A 19,288-nucleotide genomic window follows, 5' to 3' on the forward strand; every position below is an offset into this window, starting at 1 on the left:
TGGTTGACGTGGTGACAGGGTGAGGGGAAGGAGTGCAGCGACGTGGGACGACGCCAACGATGAGGGACATCTTTCTGGACACTCAAACTCCAACCGCTCGTCTGTAAAGGTGATATGATCTATCTGTTTTTTCTTGAATAAACTGCAAGTTCCACTTAAAAATAACTTATTGCACTACAACTCTCTGAGCATGGACCGTACACACCCTGGCATCAAGCCATGTTCTCCACTAAGCCGAAGTACGGGGTTTCCTGTTGAAATATATTTTCGTGTAGACTGAAGCAAGACCAGCAAGTCTGTTCTGTGTTCCACATACACACGGCAGTATTTTTAAACCAGAACCAAGAACTTTCTTAAAGTGGTCAATGTGTATATAATTTGTCATTAGGTACTATTTCAGCTGGTTCACATGTTTTCAAGTTGATTGTAACAAGACTGACAAGTCTGTTTGGTGTTCTACGAACACACGACAGTATACAGTACTTTTAACCCAGATCCAAGATTTTTCTTAAAGTGCCAAGTGTTTCATGTCATTGTGTACATAATTTGTCATCATGTTTTAGGGCAACCTATTGTTAAGTATTTAGGCAATTGCCATTTTGTGTATAATTCTGTCATGATTTTTTGTCAACCTATGGATATGTAGGTAGGAAATTCAATGATGATTTTTATCAGATTCCCATTGATTTAATCATCTGCAAGAACTGATGATGACTCCAAGGGAGTTGAAACTAGTCTTCACTTAGCAAATTTCAAATATTTTACATTGTGTTTAAAGATGGAACATCCCTCGCACTTTATTATACCACTCGTTTAATTTCATGAACCTACCTCATCTGCTTCAGTTACTTATTAAAGGGATGTACTCTTATTCTCTAGACTCTATCAAACAAGTTATTGGGTTCCTGTGAACTGTGAATGAATTTCTCGAGCACAATGCTATCTGTGGTGTCAAAGATGATCTGATTTTTCAAGTTATCCATCCATATGCATGTGGAGCGTTAGCTGGTCGCATAGCTGTGACTATTTTTGAGTATGAATATATTGGGAATTTATATAATAAGCTGTTACGAGAGCACTATCATCTAAGCACCGTCAAGGTATCCGGTATATGAGTATATTTGAGGGCCTTCTGACTGAAGTACTCAGAATGTGAGATTGTGGGTTGCACTGTTGAAGATCTGACACCTGAGTATACAGTAGGTCCTATTTGTCATGTACATTAAGACTTAATTGTTTCTCTGAGCTAAAGAATGCTCGTGTTGCTGCAGAAGGAGTGAAATATGGGAACTCACTCTCGTGCTGTTTTACCTTTTGTATACAAAGCACAACATTTTCTATGTAAATGTGTTGATCCTCTACATCAGAGGGCACACAGCACTGGCAGTCGACCACTGCGGCGATACACGAGTTTAAAATAGAGGCAGAAATCCACATCATCTTCAGTTTACATTGTAAGAAATAAGTTACCATTGCAGTTTATATATTTTCACTGGATAGGCCTACAACATCAATCTTTTTTATAATGTATGAAATGAATTACAATTTTCATTATTACACTTTAAGAGGTGCTTTAGAAACATTTCTAATATAATACAGAGTTAAGGTGGATAAGCTGTGGCTTGTGGTTATCAGATAAACTCACCAACAATCGAATCGTGCTTACCGGGAATAAGATCAGTTAGGTTATTAATATATAATTTCCATTTATTTTGGAAAGACCTCCTGTATTTACAGGCTGCCGCTAAGAACAAGGTAAAACATATCAATTTTCTTTATATATCTATTAATTAAAGACAATTCAAATTTAGCTGTAGAGGTGGTGTCTTAGGATCATGATGGAGCCTCGAAGGACGAGGGTCGCGATTTCAGGGATGAGCTTCATTGGGAGTTGGAAGCGTTTCCATGTGGCAACGAAGTGACGAGGTATGGTACCACGAGCTCCGACCATTATGCCTATTATTTCAATTTCCTGAAGGTGGTATTTAGGTTTCTAGTAAGGGATAGTGGGTTTGTATTTGTTAATCTTTTCTAGATTAACCTCCTCTGGCTGACCGCTATGGTGCTCGAACCTGACAGTCGGATCTAATATGAATCTTTGAGAGCTGTTTTCTTTAAAGGCTATGATGTCAATTCTCTGCAATCTACCATGTATGGCCAGAACGTGTACCTCCTTATGTACATTGAATCCCTTCTTTTTCAGTTCTTCGGCAATGAAGGATCTGATCTGGTGGTCCCGCATGTTTCTTAGGAGCTCCCCGCGTGTGCAGAATCCCAGGACATGACCAAGAGTTTCTTTCTCTCCGCGGCAATGCCGACAGAGGTTGTTGTCCAGGGATCTGCCTGGCACCGAGCGCACCGCAGAAACATTAGCAGTCATCTTTATAGCCTCTCTCCACTCGTTACAAGACAATCCGGTATGATCTCGCACCCAAGAGTTTGCTGGTGTATACTCTTTGTAAAGTTGTACTCCGAGTCCTTTTTGCGGTAGTGAACACCAGGAGGTGAATTCACGTCCTCGTAGCTCTTGATGGATCTTTTTAGTGTCGTACAGGCCGTTCTTAGCGGTTATTTTCTGGGTATCAGCGTTTGTTAGTTTTAAGCGTTCTATACTCCGCGTGAGAATCCCTCGAAACGACACCAAGTGAATGTATAGTCTATTTGGTAGATGCATTTAAATTGATGTTGTACTTTAATCTTGGATGTCCTCCCTCATGATGAAACTCCCTCACCAGTGCCTAATAAGTTGCAAATACCATTTTCAGAAATTCAGCAAACAGGGAAAGTCACACAACACACTACAACACTGTGCAAAATCAAGCAGTAAACTTGTTGAATTATGCAATCATATTATATTTTGCTAAATGAATACAGGAATTTTGCTTTTCTAAAATGGAAATACTGTCATTTTCATCCAAAGAATTGTGAATCGTAGCTTGTGCACTTAAACCTTTGTAGATTGTACCACTGAAGTTATAACGTGTCAGTTGTTTTGAATGAATATAAGAAAATAAAACTGACTGTTTATATCAAGTGCAGTATAAAACAAACTGGAATATCATGAAAAGGTCAGTTTTTGTGATAATAATTTTGTGTGGCTATTTCTAGCCGAATGGTTCATGTTTGTGCGTTACTGTAGTCACGTCCCAGTTCGTGAACCATGGGCAACGGCTGAGTGGCCTAGTAAGTGGTCCTGAGAGTCGGGATACCAGTTGCTATGAAATGGGAGTGGGCATCTCGGACATATTCTGAGTCGTGGCCCTCCTTGTGCTCAGGCGGCCAGGACTACACAATTCACCGGTGGTCCATAACCCGTTAGAGGAGAGATCCTCACTTGGACTATGTGCAAGTAGGGCAGCATCCTGCTTCATGAATTTACCGAGCTCAGAACACTTTAAGCAAGCCTAGGACCTACGGGAGTAATGGGGTCCCACTCCCATTTGACAGGCGAGGGACTCCTTGGAAACAAATTGGCGAACGAAATGGAATTCGATGGGGAGCTATCAATATTAATGGGGCTTATGGAAGAAAGAAGGTAGAACTTGCTGAGTCAGCAAAGAGGATGCATCTGGATGTGCTAGGAGTAAGTGATATTCGGGTAAGGGGAGATAAGGAGGAAGAGATAGGAGATTATAAAGTGTACTTGACGGGTGTTAGAAAGGGAAGGGCAGAGTCTGGGGTAGGGCTCTTTATCAGGAATACCATTGCAGGCAACATAGTTTCTGTTAGGCACGTAAGTGAGCGAATGATGTGGGTAGATTTGTCATTGGGAGGAATTAGGACAAGAATTGTGTCCGTGTATTCACCATGTGAGGGTGCAGATGAGGATGAAGTTGACAAGTTTTATGAAGCATTGAGTGACATCGTGGTCAGGGTGAACAGCAAGGATAGAATAGTGCTAATGGGCGATTTCAATGCGAGAGTTGGGAATAGAACTGAAGGATACGAAAGGGTGATTGGTAAATGTGGGGAAGATATGGAAGCTAATGGGAATGGGAAGCGTTTGCTGGACTTCTGTGCTAGTATGGGTTTAGCTGTTACGAATACATTCTTCAAGCATAAGGCTATTCACCGCTACACATGGGAGGCTAGGGGTACCAGATCCATAATAGACTATATCTTAACAGACTTTGAATTCAGGAAATCTTTTAGGAATGTACGAGTTTTTCGGGGATTTTTTGATGATACAGACCATTATCTGATCTGTAGTGAACTAAGTATCTCTAGGCCTAGGGTAGAGAAAGTGAAATCTGTCTGCAAACGAATAAGGGTAGAAAATCTCCATGATGAGGAAATTAGACAGAAGTACATGGATATGATTAGTGAGAAGTTTCGAACAGTAGACAGTAAGCAGGTTCAGGATAGAGAAAGTGAATGGGTGGCATACAGGGATGCTGTAGTAGAAACAGCAAAGGAATGCCTAGGAACAACTGTGTGTAAAGATGGGAAAAGGCGAACATCTTGGTGGAATGATGAAGTGAGAGCAGCCTGTAAACGTAAAAAGAAGGCTTATCAGAAATGGCTCCAAACAAGGGCCGAGGCAGACAGGGATTTGTACGTAGATGAAAGAAACAGAGCGAAACAAATAGTTGTTGAATCCAAAAGAAGTCATGGGAAGATTTTGGTAATAACCTGGAAAGGCTAGGTCAAGCAGCAGGGAAACCTTTCTGGACAGTAATAAAGAATCTTAGGAAGGGAGGGAAAAAGTAAATGAACAGTGTTTTGAGTAATTCAGGTGAACTCATAACAGATCCCAGGGAATCACTGGAGAGGTGGAGGGAATATTTTGAACATTTTCTCAATGTAAAAGGAAATCATCATGGTGGTGTTGCAAACAGTCAAGCTCATGGGGAGGAGGAAAATGATGTTGGTGAAATTATGCTTGAGGAAGTGGAAAGGATAGTAAATAAACTCCATTGTCATAAGGCAGCAGGAATAGATGAAATTAGACCTGAAATGGTGAAGTACAGTGGGAAGGCAGGGATGAAATGGCTTCATAGAGTAGTCAAATTAGCGTGGAGTGTTGGTAAGGTACCTTCAGATTGGACAAAAGCAGTAATTGCACCTATCTATAAGCAAGGGAACAGGAAGGATTGCAACAACTATCGAGGTATCTCATTGATTAGTATACCAGCCAAAGTATTCACAGGCATCTTGGAAGGGAGGATGCGATCAGTCGTTGAGAGGAAGTTGGATGAAAACCAGTGTGGTTTCAGACCCCAGAGAGGCTGTCAGGATCAGATTTTCAGTATGCGCCAGGTAATTGAAAAATGCTACGAGAGGAATAGGCAGTTGTGTTTATGTTTCGTAGATCTAGAGAAAGCATATGACAGGGTACCGAGGGAAAAGATGTTCGCTATACTGGGGGACTATGGAATTAAAGGTAGATTATTAAAATCAATCAAAGGCATTTATGTTGACAATTGGGCTTCAGTGAGAATTGATGGTAGAATGAGTTCTTGGTTCAGGGTACTTACAGGAGTTAGACAAGGCTGTAATCTTTCACCTTTGCTGTTTGTCGTTTACATGGATCATATGCTGAAAGGTATAAAATGGCAGGGAGGGATTCAGTTAGGTGGAAATGTAGTAAGCAGCCTGGCCTATGCTGACGACTTGGTCTTAATGGCAGACTGTGCCGAAAGTCTGCAGTCTAATATTTTGGAAGTTGAAAATAGGTGCAATGAGTATGGTATGAAAATTAGCCTCTCGAAGACTAAACTGATGTCAGTAGGTAAGAAATCCAACAGAACTGAATGTCAGATTGGTGATACAAAGCTAGAACAGGTCGATAATTTCAAGTATTTAGGTTGTGTGTTTTCCCAGGATGGTAATATAGTAAGTGAGATTGAATCAAGGTGTAGTAAAGCTAATGCAGTGAGCTCGCAGTTGCGATCAGCAGTATTCTGTAAGAAGGAAGTCAGCTCCCAGACAAAACTATCTTTACATCGGTCTGTTTTCAGACCAACTTTGCTTTATGGGAGCGAAAGCTGGGTGGACTCAGGATATCTTATTCATAAGTTAGAAGTAACAGACATGAAAGTAGCAAGAATGATTGCTGGTACAAACAGGTGGGAACAATGGCAGGAAGGTAGTCGGAATGAGGAGATAAAGGCTAATTTAGGAATGAACTCGATGGACGAAGCTGTACGCATAAACCGGCTTCGGTGGTGGGGTCATGTGGGGCGAATGGAGGAGGATAGGTTACCTAGGAGAATAATGGACTCTGTTATGGAGGGTAAGAGAAGTAGAGGGAGACCAAGACGACGATGGTTAGACTCTGTTTCTAACGATTTAAAGATAAGAGGTATAGAACTAAATGAGGCCACAACACTAGTTGCAAATCGAGGATTGTGGCGACGTTTAGTAAATTCTCAGAGGCTTGCAGACTGAACGCTGAAAGGCATAACAGTCTATAATGATAATGATGATGATGATAATTTCTAGCCGAAAGCAGCCCTTTTAAGGCAGACCCTCCGATGAGGGTGGGCGGCATCTGCCATGTGTAGGTAACTGCGTGTTATTGTGCAGGGATGTTGGGGACAGCGCAAACACCCAGCCCCCGGGCCATTGGAATTAACCAATTAAGGTTAAAATCCCCGACCCGACCGGGACCCTCTGAACAGAAGGCCAGTACGCTGACCATTCAGCCAACGAGTCGGACAGTTTTTGTAATTTTAGTGTTTTATTTTAAATACTGACCCCAATTCGCTGAGTAGTGGAGGACAGCCTGCCGCACTGGTGTCCTGCACTTCAATGAAATCATACCAATCATCTGATGGTAAATGAAGCAGCAAGAGTTCACTAGACAAGCCATGGCAGAGGGAATTGTTCCTGATGTAACAGATCTTAATGAGGCGACCTCTAGGCCTATTCCTGAACCTGAAGGTTGTTCTGATCATTGAAGTTTGTTTGCCATTCATCTGGGTCTCCTGGTGATTCGTGACATTGGAACCATATTATGGCTAATCATCCACGTAAATTGCCTTATTGAATATGAAAGTGAATAAGGTACCCAAGTCCACCCTAATTGATTCTGGGAGCAATAGATTCTAAACTGTATAAATTGCTGAAAGGTTGCAGACCCTGTTTCTTCTATGTATGTGGCTGCAGATGGCAGTATATTAGCAATTCTTGAAACATTTAGAGTTTCTGTATGTACTGCACCTTTTCTTGTAAATTTAGTTTTGTAGTTATCCTGTGCAGTTATACTAGGAGCGGATTTCATCATATATTCCGGGCTCATCCTTAATTTAGCAGCTGGGTATATTTCTTTTCAGTTTAATCCCTCGTGTTTTCTCGATGTTCTCAGATTGGTCAAATGATCACCTGCTGTCGTCCCTTGCAGTTGCCTACCTGATGTATCGCACCTGTTGCCTGAGCAGTCTATGTAAGGAAGTTGTTGGAATGTTGCGGTTTTCTCATAAAAATAAACTGTCATGTGTATATACTTTTAAGGAATACAACATTGAGGTTATGTATCGGTAACTCAGATAATTGAGTGGAGTGGTTTATCTTCGTTTGCTTTGTTCTTTGAACGTTTGAACTGCTTCGTGTGTGTGATGCTCAGTTGTAGTCCACAGCTCGTAATAAAAGATGTGTATGAGGAAGCTGGTGTTTCAATGGTATAAGTTGATGTCTTAAACCGGTGTAACGAGCAGAAATGAAGATATATCAACAGGTTATGGGCCCAGAGCTCCAGAGCACCAAAACGCCGCAGTAAATTTCAGACAATATAAGTTGAAATGGAGTAACGAGAATTAACGGCCGAAGCAAGTTGTGACATTATTGACGGGAAAAATGGCGACCTCGTGGACAGGTGAAGAAACACTGAATAGGAATGTAGCCAAGCTTACAGTGGAGAACTATTTTTCGTGGGCATTAAAGGTGAAACACGAGCTGTTGTTGAAAGATGTATGGGAATCTGTAATAGGGTATGAGGATACGCCAGGTTGTCAGCTATCTCAGATAGAAACGAGACGAGGAGCACGTTAGCGGTTATTTTCAAATATGTTGGAGAAAATTTTGAAAGTGGCATTGCAGATATTGAATCGGCGAAAAAGGCATGGGAAAAACTGGACGAGTTATATAATGATGGAGGGCTAGTGAATGGTACTATGACCCTGAAACAGTTAACTCATTTTGTGAAGCCTAAAGATATGAGTGTTCAAGAATACTTCACAAAAATAACTCAACTGTGGAGGAGAACAAGCAAAGCTGGATATGAGTTCACAGATCAACAAGTTGAGGGAATGATCATCGGAAATCTTACAGAGGAATGTGCAGTTTGTATCCCTTCCTTGGAAGCTGATTTGGCGAAACTGACCATCTCGAAGGCGAAGGCGAGATTACTCACGGAGGAGAGCAGAAGGAAACTTTAGCAAAATGGAGGAAAGGCTTACGACACTGCAAAACGTGAGGAGAATGAAGCTCAGGCCATGGTTGTTCAACAGAAGCGAGATATCAAGAAAGAAGACGTGGGACAAGGAAAACAGTGTAGTTGCTACAATTGCGGTAAACAGGGACATATATCTAAATATTGTTGCAGTACCCAAAAGTGATTCAACTGTGGTAAGTCAGGACATTATTCAAAAGTATGTCCAACAATGAAGAGTGACGAATCATCACAGGAGAGTAAATCAGTGAATGAGAGTGGAAAAGTGATAAGCTCAGGAAGTATACATGTAGTAGATAAAGCAATGAGCATGGTAGTTTCTGTAGGAACTGAGAAAATTAGAGATTGGCTGTTCGATTCAGGTGCGTCCCATCATATGTGTCCAACAAAGGAGATGTTTATTGACATTTCAAGGAATGTAATTGGGTAGGTAGAAATAGGAGATAACAGGTATAGGTAAGGTCAAAGTAAAAATGTCAACGGTATGGACAATTACTTTTACAGGCGTGTTGTTTGTACCAAACTTAGGTGCAAATTTAATATCAGTTGGTAAGTTAACCAGCAAAGGTTTCAAAGTAGGATTTGCAGGTGAGAAAGCAGTGGTTGTAGATAAGAATGGAGATGAAACACTGTTTGTTGCAAACAGGAGGAATGATATGTATGTAGTACAAATAGAGGGGATAAATGGTACTGTACCTGTCAGTGACTGTGACCAAATGATAGATCAAGAATGTAATAACAATGTAGCATTCAAAAGTGCTGGGGAGGTTAGGTTGGTGCATGAGAGATACGGACATGCACATTCTGAAGCATTGTTTAAATTGCCTATGTTAGAATTGAAAGGAATTAATGATATTATTACTTTTTCTGTATGCATTCAGGGGAAACTAAGTAACAAGGGCGTACCTAAGTATTGTGAGCGTAAGGGAGAAAAACCACTTGATGATGTGAATATTGATGCAATTGGGAAAATTAGTCCACCATCACTTGGGAAAGCTCAATATGTTGTAACAATGATTGATGAATACACCAGGTATAATGTGGCTGTATGTGTGAAAAATAAGGATGAAGTGTTGGAGGTGTTTAATAGGTATCAGGCAAAGGCAGAAAAGTTACATGGTGTAGGAATTAAGGTAGTGCAATCTGACAATAGTACAGAGTATACATGTAGCGGGTTGCAAGCACAATTGCAAAAATGTGGTATTACTCGTAGGAGGTCTGTACCGTACACTCTACAACAAAATTGATTAGCAGTGAGGCAGAATAGAACGATGTTTGATACTGTTAGATGTCTACTGATCCAGTCAAGGTTACCAAAAGAATTCTGGGGAGAAGCGGTAATGACTGTAGTGTATTTAAGAAATAGGTGCCCATCCTCAGCAATAAATTTTCAGATGCTGTATGAACTGTGGTTCAGTAGGAAGTTGGATCAGGAAGAAATAGGTAGATTGGAAGTATTTGGATGTCAGGCGTGGGCTTTGAGGGCAGACAGCAGGAAGTTAGATCCCAGAGCATAGTCATGCGTTATAATAGGTATCGCAGTACATAAAAGTTGGACTGTAGAACATCTAGATGTAACTAGTGCTTACTTAAATAATGAAATCGGTTGTACTGTATACATGGAACAACCAGATTTGATCGTAGAAAAAGATGTCCAAAACTATGAATGTAAATTGAAGAAAAGCATCTATGGACTACCTAATTCGAGTAAAGACTGGAATGCTTGTGTCGATGCTATAATTAGAAGACTAGATTTTAAGAACTGTGTCAACGAACCATGTGTGTATGCAAAAGAGTGTTGTATTATTGGCTTGTATGTTGACGACATAATTGCAATAGGTGACAAAGAGGTTATTGAGTTGGTTAAAATAAGGTTTGCAGATGAGTCGGAGATTAAAGACCTAGGGAAAGCAACAAACTTACTGTCAATAAAAATAGAACAGACAAAAGAATGTTGTACATTGACAAATTACTTGCTGATTTTTCCGTGAGTGACTGTAAACAGAGTAAGACTATTCTACCAAGCGGAAGCTGCCTCTGTGGATCAGTGGTAGAGTGTCGGCCTCCGGAACCCAAGATAGCGGGTTCAAACCTGGCAGAGGTAGTCGGAGTTTTGAAGGGCGGAAAAAAGTCCATTCGACACTCCATGTCGTACGATGTCGGCATGTATAAGATCTCTGGTGACACATTTGGTGTTTACCGACAAAATTCATTAAATCTCAGCCATAGACGCCCAAGAAAGTTTCGGTTTACTCGGTCTGCCATCTAGTGGGCCTAGAGTAAAACGGAACGTCGAAATTGACGAGCAGACAGCCAGATGGCGTCAAACTGAAATGTCTGCACACGGTAGCTGTGGCCATACGATTATTATTATTATTATTATTATTATTATTATTATTATTATTATTATTATTATTATTATTACCAAGCGGGTATTCATCTGCTGAAAATAATGAGCAGGAATTTGATTGTACCATTTATCGCAGTGCAGTAGGGAGTTTACTATATTTGTCAAATGATACTAGACCTGACATTGCATTTGCAGTAAGTAAAGTTAGTCAAAATTGTCAAAAATCTAAATGTAGCATATCATGAGATATCTATGTGGTACTAGAGATTTAAAGTTGTGTTTCAAAAATTGTGAGGAGTCAGTACAAGTGTTTTGTGGTGCAGATTGGGGAGGAGATACTAAGTCTAGAAGTTGTGTTTCAAAAATTGTGAGGAGTCAGTAAAAGTGTTCTGTGATGCAGATTGGGGAGGAGATACTAAGTCTAGAAGTTGTGTTTCAAAAATTGTGAGGAGTCAGTACAAGTGTTCTGTGATGCAGATTGGGGAGGAGATACTAAGTCTAGAAGATCAGTGAATGGGTATGTAACCACAGTGGCAGGGGGAGCAGTATCATGGTATAGTAAGAAACAGAGTTGTATTGCTAGATCTGCCATGGATGCTGAATACATGGCAATGGCAAAGGTATCTCGAGAAGTAACTTGGAAACCCTATTAAAATTATTTAAATTTTGTGTGTGCGTGTTCCATTTAGTGCTATTTATATATTGGTGTTTAGTGCTTGTTGGTAGACATTGGGAGTAGTGTTATTTATTTGAATTTTATAACAAGTAATTCAATTGGTGTTCAGTAGATTACGTTTTCTAGGTTTCGAATTTTAGGTTTAGGAAATACTTTAGGTAATAATATTAACTTTTAAAACAATATTTTTAAATATCTGTAGTTTCTTTGGTATAATACAAAGGCAGATTATCATAAGGAGTTGTAACTCATTGTAATTTCCGCCGCTACCTACTTTTCCGATATTTCGTACATATATCCGTTCAAACTATCACGAACGTAATAATTTATTACATTAAAAAACACGATAAACCTGTAAACATCGAGTTAAAGAGAAGTTAAAGAGAATTCACGGTACTTTCACTGGATAATTACGGTACCGTACTTAATAGTATTTTTTTTTTTTTTTGGATTGTTGACGATTGTTGCTACATGCACATGATTGTTGTGTAAATAAATAAAAAGTCAGCTGATAATTTGTAGTCTTAGTTCCCTGCATGCTTTGTACTTTCCACCTTCGTTTATTCATCGAGTAAAAGTTACTACCGGTAATCAAATTCCTATATCTCAATAATATTGCATTTCAAGCCCCCGGCGTGGTTTTGACAGAAATTATAGTAGACAACCTCTTATTCTCAGCATTTAAGGACACTTTTATTCTCCGTCCTGCGTAGTAGGGAAAATAATACTAATCCACCAGTGGTAAAAGTTCATATAACCACACTTCAGCTGAAAATTGTAGTGTAGATATAGTATATTTAGATAGTGCCGTATCATGCCTGCTATATTCGTGTGTTACCTTTCGTGTGTATCTATTAGAGCGTAGTTCTAATAATAATTTGTCTAAGCATTCAGCTTTGTTGGTAATCTTTGAGTACAGTAGTTCTTGCAAATTTCATTTCTGTTTGTGCTCAGTAGTGACATACGGTACTGGTATTGTAATTAGGATACGTCTGAAAGTAGTTTAAAAATTACTGTAGTGTACTGTACAGTAGTATACAAGTAGCCTAATATCCTATCAGAATTTAGTTTTGCTTACATATCCTATATACAAGAAGAAAACCATCTCCAGACGAGCTAAACTAAGGCACTACAATACAGTGATTAAAACGGAATGTCTGTATGCTAGTGAATGCCTCCAAATGACAGGAAAAGCGGGACTGAGAGAAGCTGAGAAATTTGAAAGAAAGATCCTTCGCAAAATAATGGGTCCAAAGATTGTGGATGGATAGTATAGGCTGCGAGGAAGGGAAGAACTTTACCGAGACAATGAAAGGCTAACTGAGTCCATGAGAAAACGGAGACTTAAATTCTATGGGCATTTGTTTAGAATGGATGAGAAGAGACTAACGAAAAGGATTTTCACAATACTAGACAGCAGACCTAAAGTGTCGGACAAATGGTTCAGGGAGGTGAAAAAGGATCTCAGACAGGTGGGACTAAATTCGGAAGACATCTCAAACCGAACAAAGTTTAGGTCAGTGATCGACAGATTTCAGGGATTCCATGACGAACCAAAACTTAACCGTGGGTGGACGGACGAAAGAAGACAGGCTGCCAGAGAGAGGATGCTGAAGTTCTGGGCTGTGAGGAAGGCTTCCAGAAACATGTAATTGTTATCTAACGTGGTCTCTAATGGCCGTAAACGAATATATACATATATATATATATTGTAAAATATTTGTGTAGTGCTGGTGTAGTAGAGGTAACCATAGAAACTCTTACTAAAATTCTGTTGTTGTAATTAGGATAGGCTTAATTGCAGTTTGGAATTGTGTAGTTCTTGTGTATTCCCTTAGATATTCAGTAATTAACAGCAGTTTTTATCTTGTTAGGGGTTGTAGGATAAAAAATAGAGTAGTATTATGGTGTAGTTGTATACTAATTACCTTATTGTTGTGTGATCTTTGAGTACTATCCCAGACAATATATCCCTCCGTTCATTTATTTTTTGCAAATAAGTTATTTTATTTTCATTTTCATTTTTTCCGTAAAGAATGGCTAAGGAGCGCGAGTGTACGAACTGTGGTGTGGCGAGGCATTGAGGGGTATGAGGGAGGAGTTGGAGAGTTTGAGGGAGATAATTAGGATTCTCACAGAATACAGGAAGGAAGATAGGACTCCCTCAAACAATGTACAGGTTACAGTAGGTGTACAAGAGGGAGGGGAAGGAAAGGGGGGTGTTGTAGAAGACAGTTGGTCTAATGTTCTAAGAGGAAGGAGATTGCAGGCTAAGGGCTCTATTCAAGATCAGAATTCAGGACAGGTGTCTGTGCGAAATCGGTACAAGTCACTCCAGGTAGAACAACAGAGGGAAGATGAGGGACAGGGAACTGCTGCTGAGATGTGTGGAAGTAGGAGGAAGGGAAAAGATAGGAAGGGGAAATGTAGAGTAGAGGATAGGAAAAGACAGGTGGAACAGGGTCATGGGAAGGAGAAAAGAGAGGAGGAAGTAGCTTCTGCAGCTATCAGGAAGGATAGGGCTGACAAGAGGGGAGGGGATCAAATGAGGTTGGTAGGGTTGAGGCTCTGGTCTTGGGGGATTCCATCATTAGACACGTGGGGAAAGTGTGTGGAGGAAAGGGAACCAGGGTAGAATGTTATTCAGGAATTAGGTTGAGACAGATGTTGAGGAAAGTAGAAGAGAGGGAAGAGGGACAGGAGAAGGTGGTAGTGTATCACGTTGGTACTTATAACGTAAAGCAAGCAGGTATAAGTACCAACATAGTTGGAGATGTGTGGGATCTAGTAAATGCAGCACGGATGAAGTTTAAGGAAGTGGAGATTGTTATCAGTGGAATACTGTGTAGGAGGCATACTGACTGGAAGGTGATTGGGTATTTAAATGAGACTATGGAGTGGGTATGTGGGAAACTGGGAGTGAGATTTCTAGATCCTAATGGGTGGGTAGGAGACAGGGGTCTGCGCTCAGATGGCCTTCACTTAAACCGCACTGGCACGTATAAGTCACGAAACTTGTTTAGAAGGGTTATAGGCATGTTCATTCAGGGAAATGGGGTGGCCTAGGGAGCAGTGTTAAGCAAACAGCGAACTGGAAAAGTATTGTAAAGAAAGGAATAGAATTGAGTAATTTAATAGATATATATTTACCAGATATTGTAATAGGAGTTGAATCATGGCTGAGAAATGATATAATGGATGCAGAAATTTTCTCACGGAACTGGAGTGTGTATCATAGAGATAGGATAGGAATGGTGGGAGGGGGGAGTATTCATTCTGGTGAATGAAGAATTTGTAAGCTACGAAAAAGTTAAAAGATGAGACACATGAAATTCTAGGTGTAAGGCTCATTTCTAAAGATAATAGGCAACTTGATATATTTGGAGTGTACAGACCGGAAAAGGGTAGCACTGACATGGATTCAGAATTATTTGATAAGATAATCAGATAACGACAAGGAAAGAAATGTGATTGTAGCGGGAGATCTGAATTTACCAGATGTCAATTGGGAAGGAAATGCGAATGACAGGAAGTATGACCAACAAATGGCAAATAAGTTAATATGGGAAGGACAGCAGATTCAGAAAGTGATGAAACCAACCAGAGAGAAAAATATCCTGGATGTGGTGCTGATAACACCAGATGAGCTCTATAGAGAAACTGAAGTAATAAATGGTATCACTGGTCATGGAGCTGTTTTTGTCATAGTTAAAAATAAATGTCATAGAAAGGAAGGTCTGAAAAGTAGGACTATTAGGCAGTACCATATGACTGAAAAAAGCAGGCATGAGACAGTTTCTTAAAAGTAACTATGATCGGTGGAAAACGGTAAATAAAAATGTAAACAGACTCTGGGATGGGTTGAAAGAAATTGTTGAGGAATGCGAAAGCAGGTTTGTACCTTTAAGGGTGGTAAGGAATGGTAAAGGCCCACTTTATTATAATAGAGAAATAAAGAGATTAAGAAGGAGGTGCAGACTGGAAAGAAATAAGAGTTAAAAATGGCTGTGGAAGTAAGGAAAAATTGAAGGAACTTACTAGAAAATTGAATCTAGCAAAGAAGGCAGCTAAGGGTAACATGATGGCAAGCATAATTGGCAGTCATACAAATTTTAGTGAAAAATGGAAGGGTATGTATAGGTATTTTAAGGCAGAAACAGGTTCCAAAAAGGACATTCCAGGAATAATTAATGAACAAGGGGAGTGTGTTATTCCACTGAAGCTCAACTTGTAGGATTCCAGCAAGATATAGCAGGTATCTTGGATTCAGGGGGTCAAATGGACTGTATTGCGATTGACCTGTCTAAAGTATTTGATAGGGTGGATCATGGGAGACTACTGGTGAAAATGAGTGCAATTGGACTAGACAAAATAGTGACTGAATGGGTTGCCATATTTATAGAAAATAGATCTCAGAGAATTAGAGTAGGTGAAGCTTTATCTGACGCTATAATAATTAAGAGGGGAATTCCTCAAGGCAGTATTATCAGACCTTTATGTTTTCTTATATATATATATGATATGAGTAATGGAGTTGAATCAGAGGTAAGGCTTTTTGCGGATGATGTTATTCTGTATAGAGTAATAGATAAGTTAAACGATTTTGAGCAACTGCAACGTGACCTCGATAATGTTGTGAGATGGACAGCAGGCAATGGTATGTTGATAAATGGGGTTAAAAGTCAGGTTGTGAGTTTCACAAATAGGAAAAGTCCTCTCAGTTTTAATTACTGCATTGATGGGGTGAAAGTTCCTTTTGGGGATCATTGTAAGTATCTAGGTGTTAGTATAAGGAAAGATCATCATTGGGGTAATCGCATTAATGGGATTGTAAATAAAGGGTACAGATCTCTGCGCATGGTTATGAAGGTGTTTAGGGGTTGTAGTAAGGATGTAAAGGAGAGGGTAAGACCCCAACTAGAGTATGGTTCCAGTGTATGGGACCCTCACCAGGACTACCTGATTCAAGAACAGGAAAAAAAAACGAAGAAAAGCAGCTCGATTTGTTCTGGGTGATTTCTGACAAAAGAGTAGCGTTACAAAAATATTGCAATGTTTGGGTTGGGAAGAATTCAGAGAAAGAAGAAGAGCTGCTCGACTAACTGGTATGTTCCGAGCTGTCGGCGGAGAGATGGCGTGGAATGACATTAGTAGATGGATAAGTTTGAGTGGCGTTTATAAAAGTAGGAAAGATCACAATATGCAGATAAAGTTGGAATTCAAGAGGACAAACTGGGGCAAATATTCATTTATAGGAAGGGGAGTTAGGGATTGGAATAACTTCCCAAGGGAGATGTTCAATAAATTCCAATTTCATTGAAATCATTTAGGAAGAGGCTAGGAAAACCAACAAATGGGGAATCTGCCACTTTGGCGACTGTCCTAAATGCAGATCAGTAGTGACTGATTGATTGTCCTCGTTCCTCTCCATTGAGCAGTTACTAGAGAGAGGTAGAGGAAGTGATCTAGAGGCATACTGGAGATAGAAATATTTTGGAGCAACTGGCTCTGGGGATGTAGATGGTCACATACCACAAGGTCAAAGTAAACAATTCAATTGCACTGCAAAATCATGATCACCTTAATGTGATTTGGCAACACATTTTATCTCTTGGTGCCTGGTCCATAGCTGGATGCAACACAAAATTCATTGCACATCATGGAGAGTGAACCGAATGATAAAGACATGTACCCATGTTTTCACCTTTCCCAAGATGCAACTAGCAACTCCAGCCTGTTTTGATATTTTTTCCCTTTTACACACATAATATGATTGAAAATTAATACTGATTCACTGAGATCTTCATTAATGCTGAATATGAAACCCAGGAGATTATTATTTATTTATTGTACAGGTTTTAGTGCTTACCTGGTGCAGCCCTTCTTAGAGAGACCCTCCAACAAGGGTGGGTCTGAGTGGCAGGGATGATGGGCCGACTTGTTAGCCTAGGAGCCGGACAGCTAGGGGGTGAGGTTTAAGAGACACTGAGACCTTCCAACAAGGGAGGATGTGAGTGGCAGGGATGATGGGCCGACTTGTTAGCCTAGGAGCTGGACTGCTAGGGGGTGAGGTTTAAGAGAGACAGAGACCTTCCAACAAGGGAGGGTGTGAGTGGCAGGGGTTGGGCCGACCTTTCAGCCTAGGAGCCGGACAACTAGGGGGTGAGGTTTAAGAGAGACCCTCCAACAAGGGAGGGTGTGAGTGGCAGGGATGATGGGCCGACTTGTTAGCCTAGGAGCCGGACAGCTAGGGGGTGAGGTTTAAGAGAGACCCTCCAACAATGGAGGGTGTGAGTGGCAGGGATGTTGGGCCGACCTGTTAGCCTAGGAGCCGGACAGCTAGGGGGTGAGGTTTAAGAGAGACCCTCCAACAAGGGAGGGTGTATGTGGCAGGGATTTTGGGCCGACCTGTTAGCCTAGGAGCCGGACAGCTAGGGGGTGAGTTTTAAGAGGCATATGCCACCTCCACAAGCTACACCAAACTCACTGCCTGAGCATACTGTGTCAGTGTGTCAGCTGAAACAACTTTAGTAAGTTATGAACTGGTGAAGACTGCTTACGTTAACTTCAACACCAGTGTGAGGAGGAAGTAGCCTGATCAGCGGCACATTTACTATGACTCTGGTGTCACATCCTCATTCACCTGCAACTTCACCTGCAACTTCTTCCCATTCACAAAAATGAAAATCCTGCTTTATCTCATCCCTTTTTTTCCTTCACCCTGTCCTTGAATAATATCATTCAGTAGTCTATTCTTTCTTATGAAATGCCCCCATTAAATTTATTTTTCTTTATAAAATTTCCTGCTTATTTGTTGTAGATCATTGCTCTCTCCACTTCATTGTTCCCCAACACCACATTTCAAACTTTCCTTTCTTTTTCCTGGGATTTGTGCTTGATACAGGGAGACACTTTAACATACACAGTGAGATATATGGTACTTGCCCTCACTCATACATAGATTGGGCCATCAATGTAAATGTATCATACATTGTCACAAGAGCTTGTTGACAGAAAAGTATGCATAAATTATCAACAAATAAAAATTAAACAAAATCTCAATATGCTAGCAAAGAAGGCATTCAAACCAAAGAAGAGGAGAAACTGTACATAGAACACTCAGAGCTATTTCAATGTGTGAGAGTTTACCTCTTCCTCAGCAAAACGGAGCTGTTCTCTGAGGTCAGCTTCTCTTTCCATGGCTCCCTCTAGGTCTCGCAACAACTGGACGGGGTCATCCTGTGATCCTCCACGAGTCAGTGACTCTCGAGACATTTTCTAGGAATACAATGAGACAGATATTGATTAGAAACACAGTCCAAAGTAGGGCAAAATAAAACAGACTGCTTATTATGTGGATCAGTGGTACATAATGATCACCTAAAGAGATCAGAAGTACGTATTCAGCAAGCCTGTGTCCGTTAACTATGCTCCTCAGCCCCTTGGATGAACAGTCAGCGCAGTTCAGAGGACGCTAGATTCGATTACTTGTTGGGTCGAGGATTTTAATTTTAAATAGTTAAATTCCCTTGGCTGCTCCCAAGGTACCTGCTGGGACTGCCTTACCTCCACAATCCTCTACTTGCGGTCTCATTTAGTGCCATCATCATGAGTCTCTAATCTTCTACTCCTTCTTTTACCCCCCTCCATTCATTTCACGGCCCCACCACCCTTTATCTCCTCACTCCAATATTCTGAACCCCGTGTCAGTGCACACCATAGAAAGGCCCCAGCGGCCACGGGTACCAACCCCAACAGTGTTACGTTCTGAGACCCAAACGATTGTCTTTCTTTTGTGGATACCTTAATTCCTTCTCATTAGTGTTAATAGAAGATGGTTGTCCAGTTGTACCACCACCAACATTCTGAG

General features: G+C 40.6%; 1 protein-coding gene across 3 annotated transcripts in view; it reads right to left on the reverse strand.

Annotated features, from left to right (window-relative positions):
• Positions 1-19,288, reverse strand: part of LOC136879210 (uncharacterized) — a 1,250,431-nt gene that overhangs the window by 843,524 nt on the left and 387,619 nt on the right. For all 3 annotated transcript variants that reach the window (XM_067153008.2, XM_067153007.2, XM_068228965.1), the window contains one exon: positions 18,568-18,696. In XM_067153008.2, coding sequence (XP_067009109.2) covers positions 18,568-18,696 — 129 coding nt within the window. The remainder of the gene's footprint in view (positions 1-18,567; positions 18,697-19,288) is intronic.

The sequence above is a fragment of the Anabrus simplex genome, chromosome 8 (assembly GCF_040414725.1).
Source record: "Anabrus simplex isolate iqAnaSimp1 chromosome 8, ASM4041472v1, whole genome shotgun sequence".
NCBI lineage: Eukaryota > Metazoa > Arthropoda > Insecta > Orthoptera > Tettigoniidae > Anabrus > Anabrus simplex.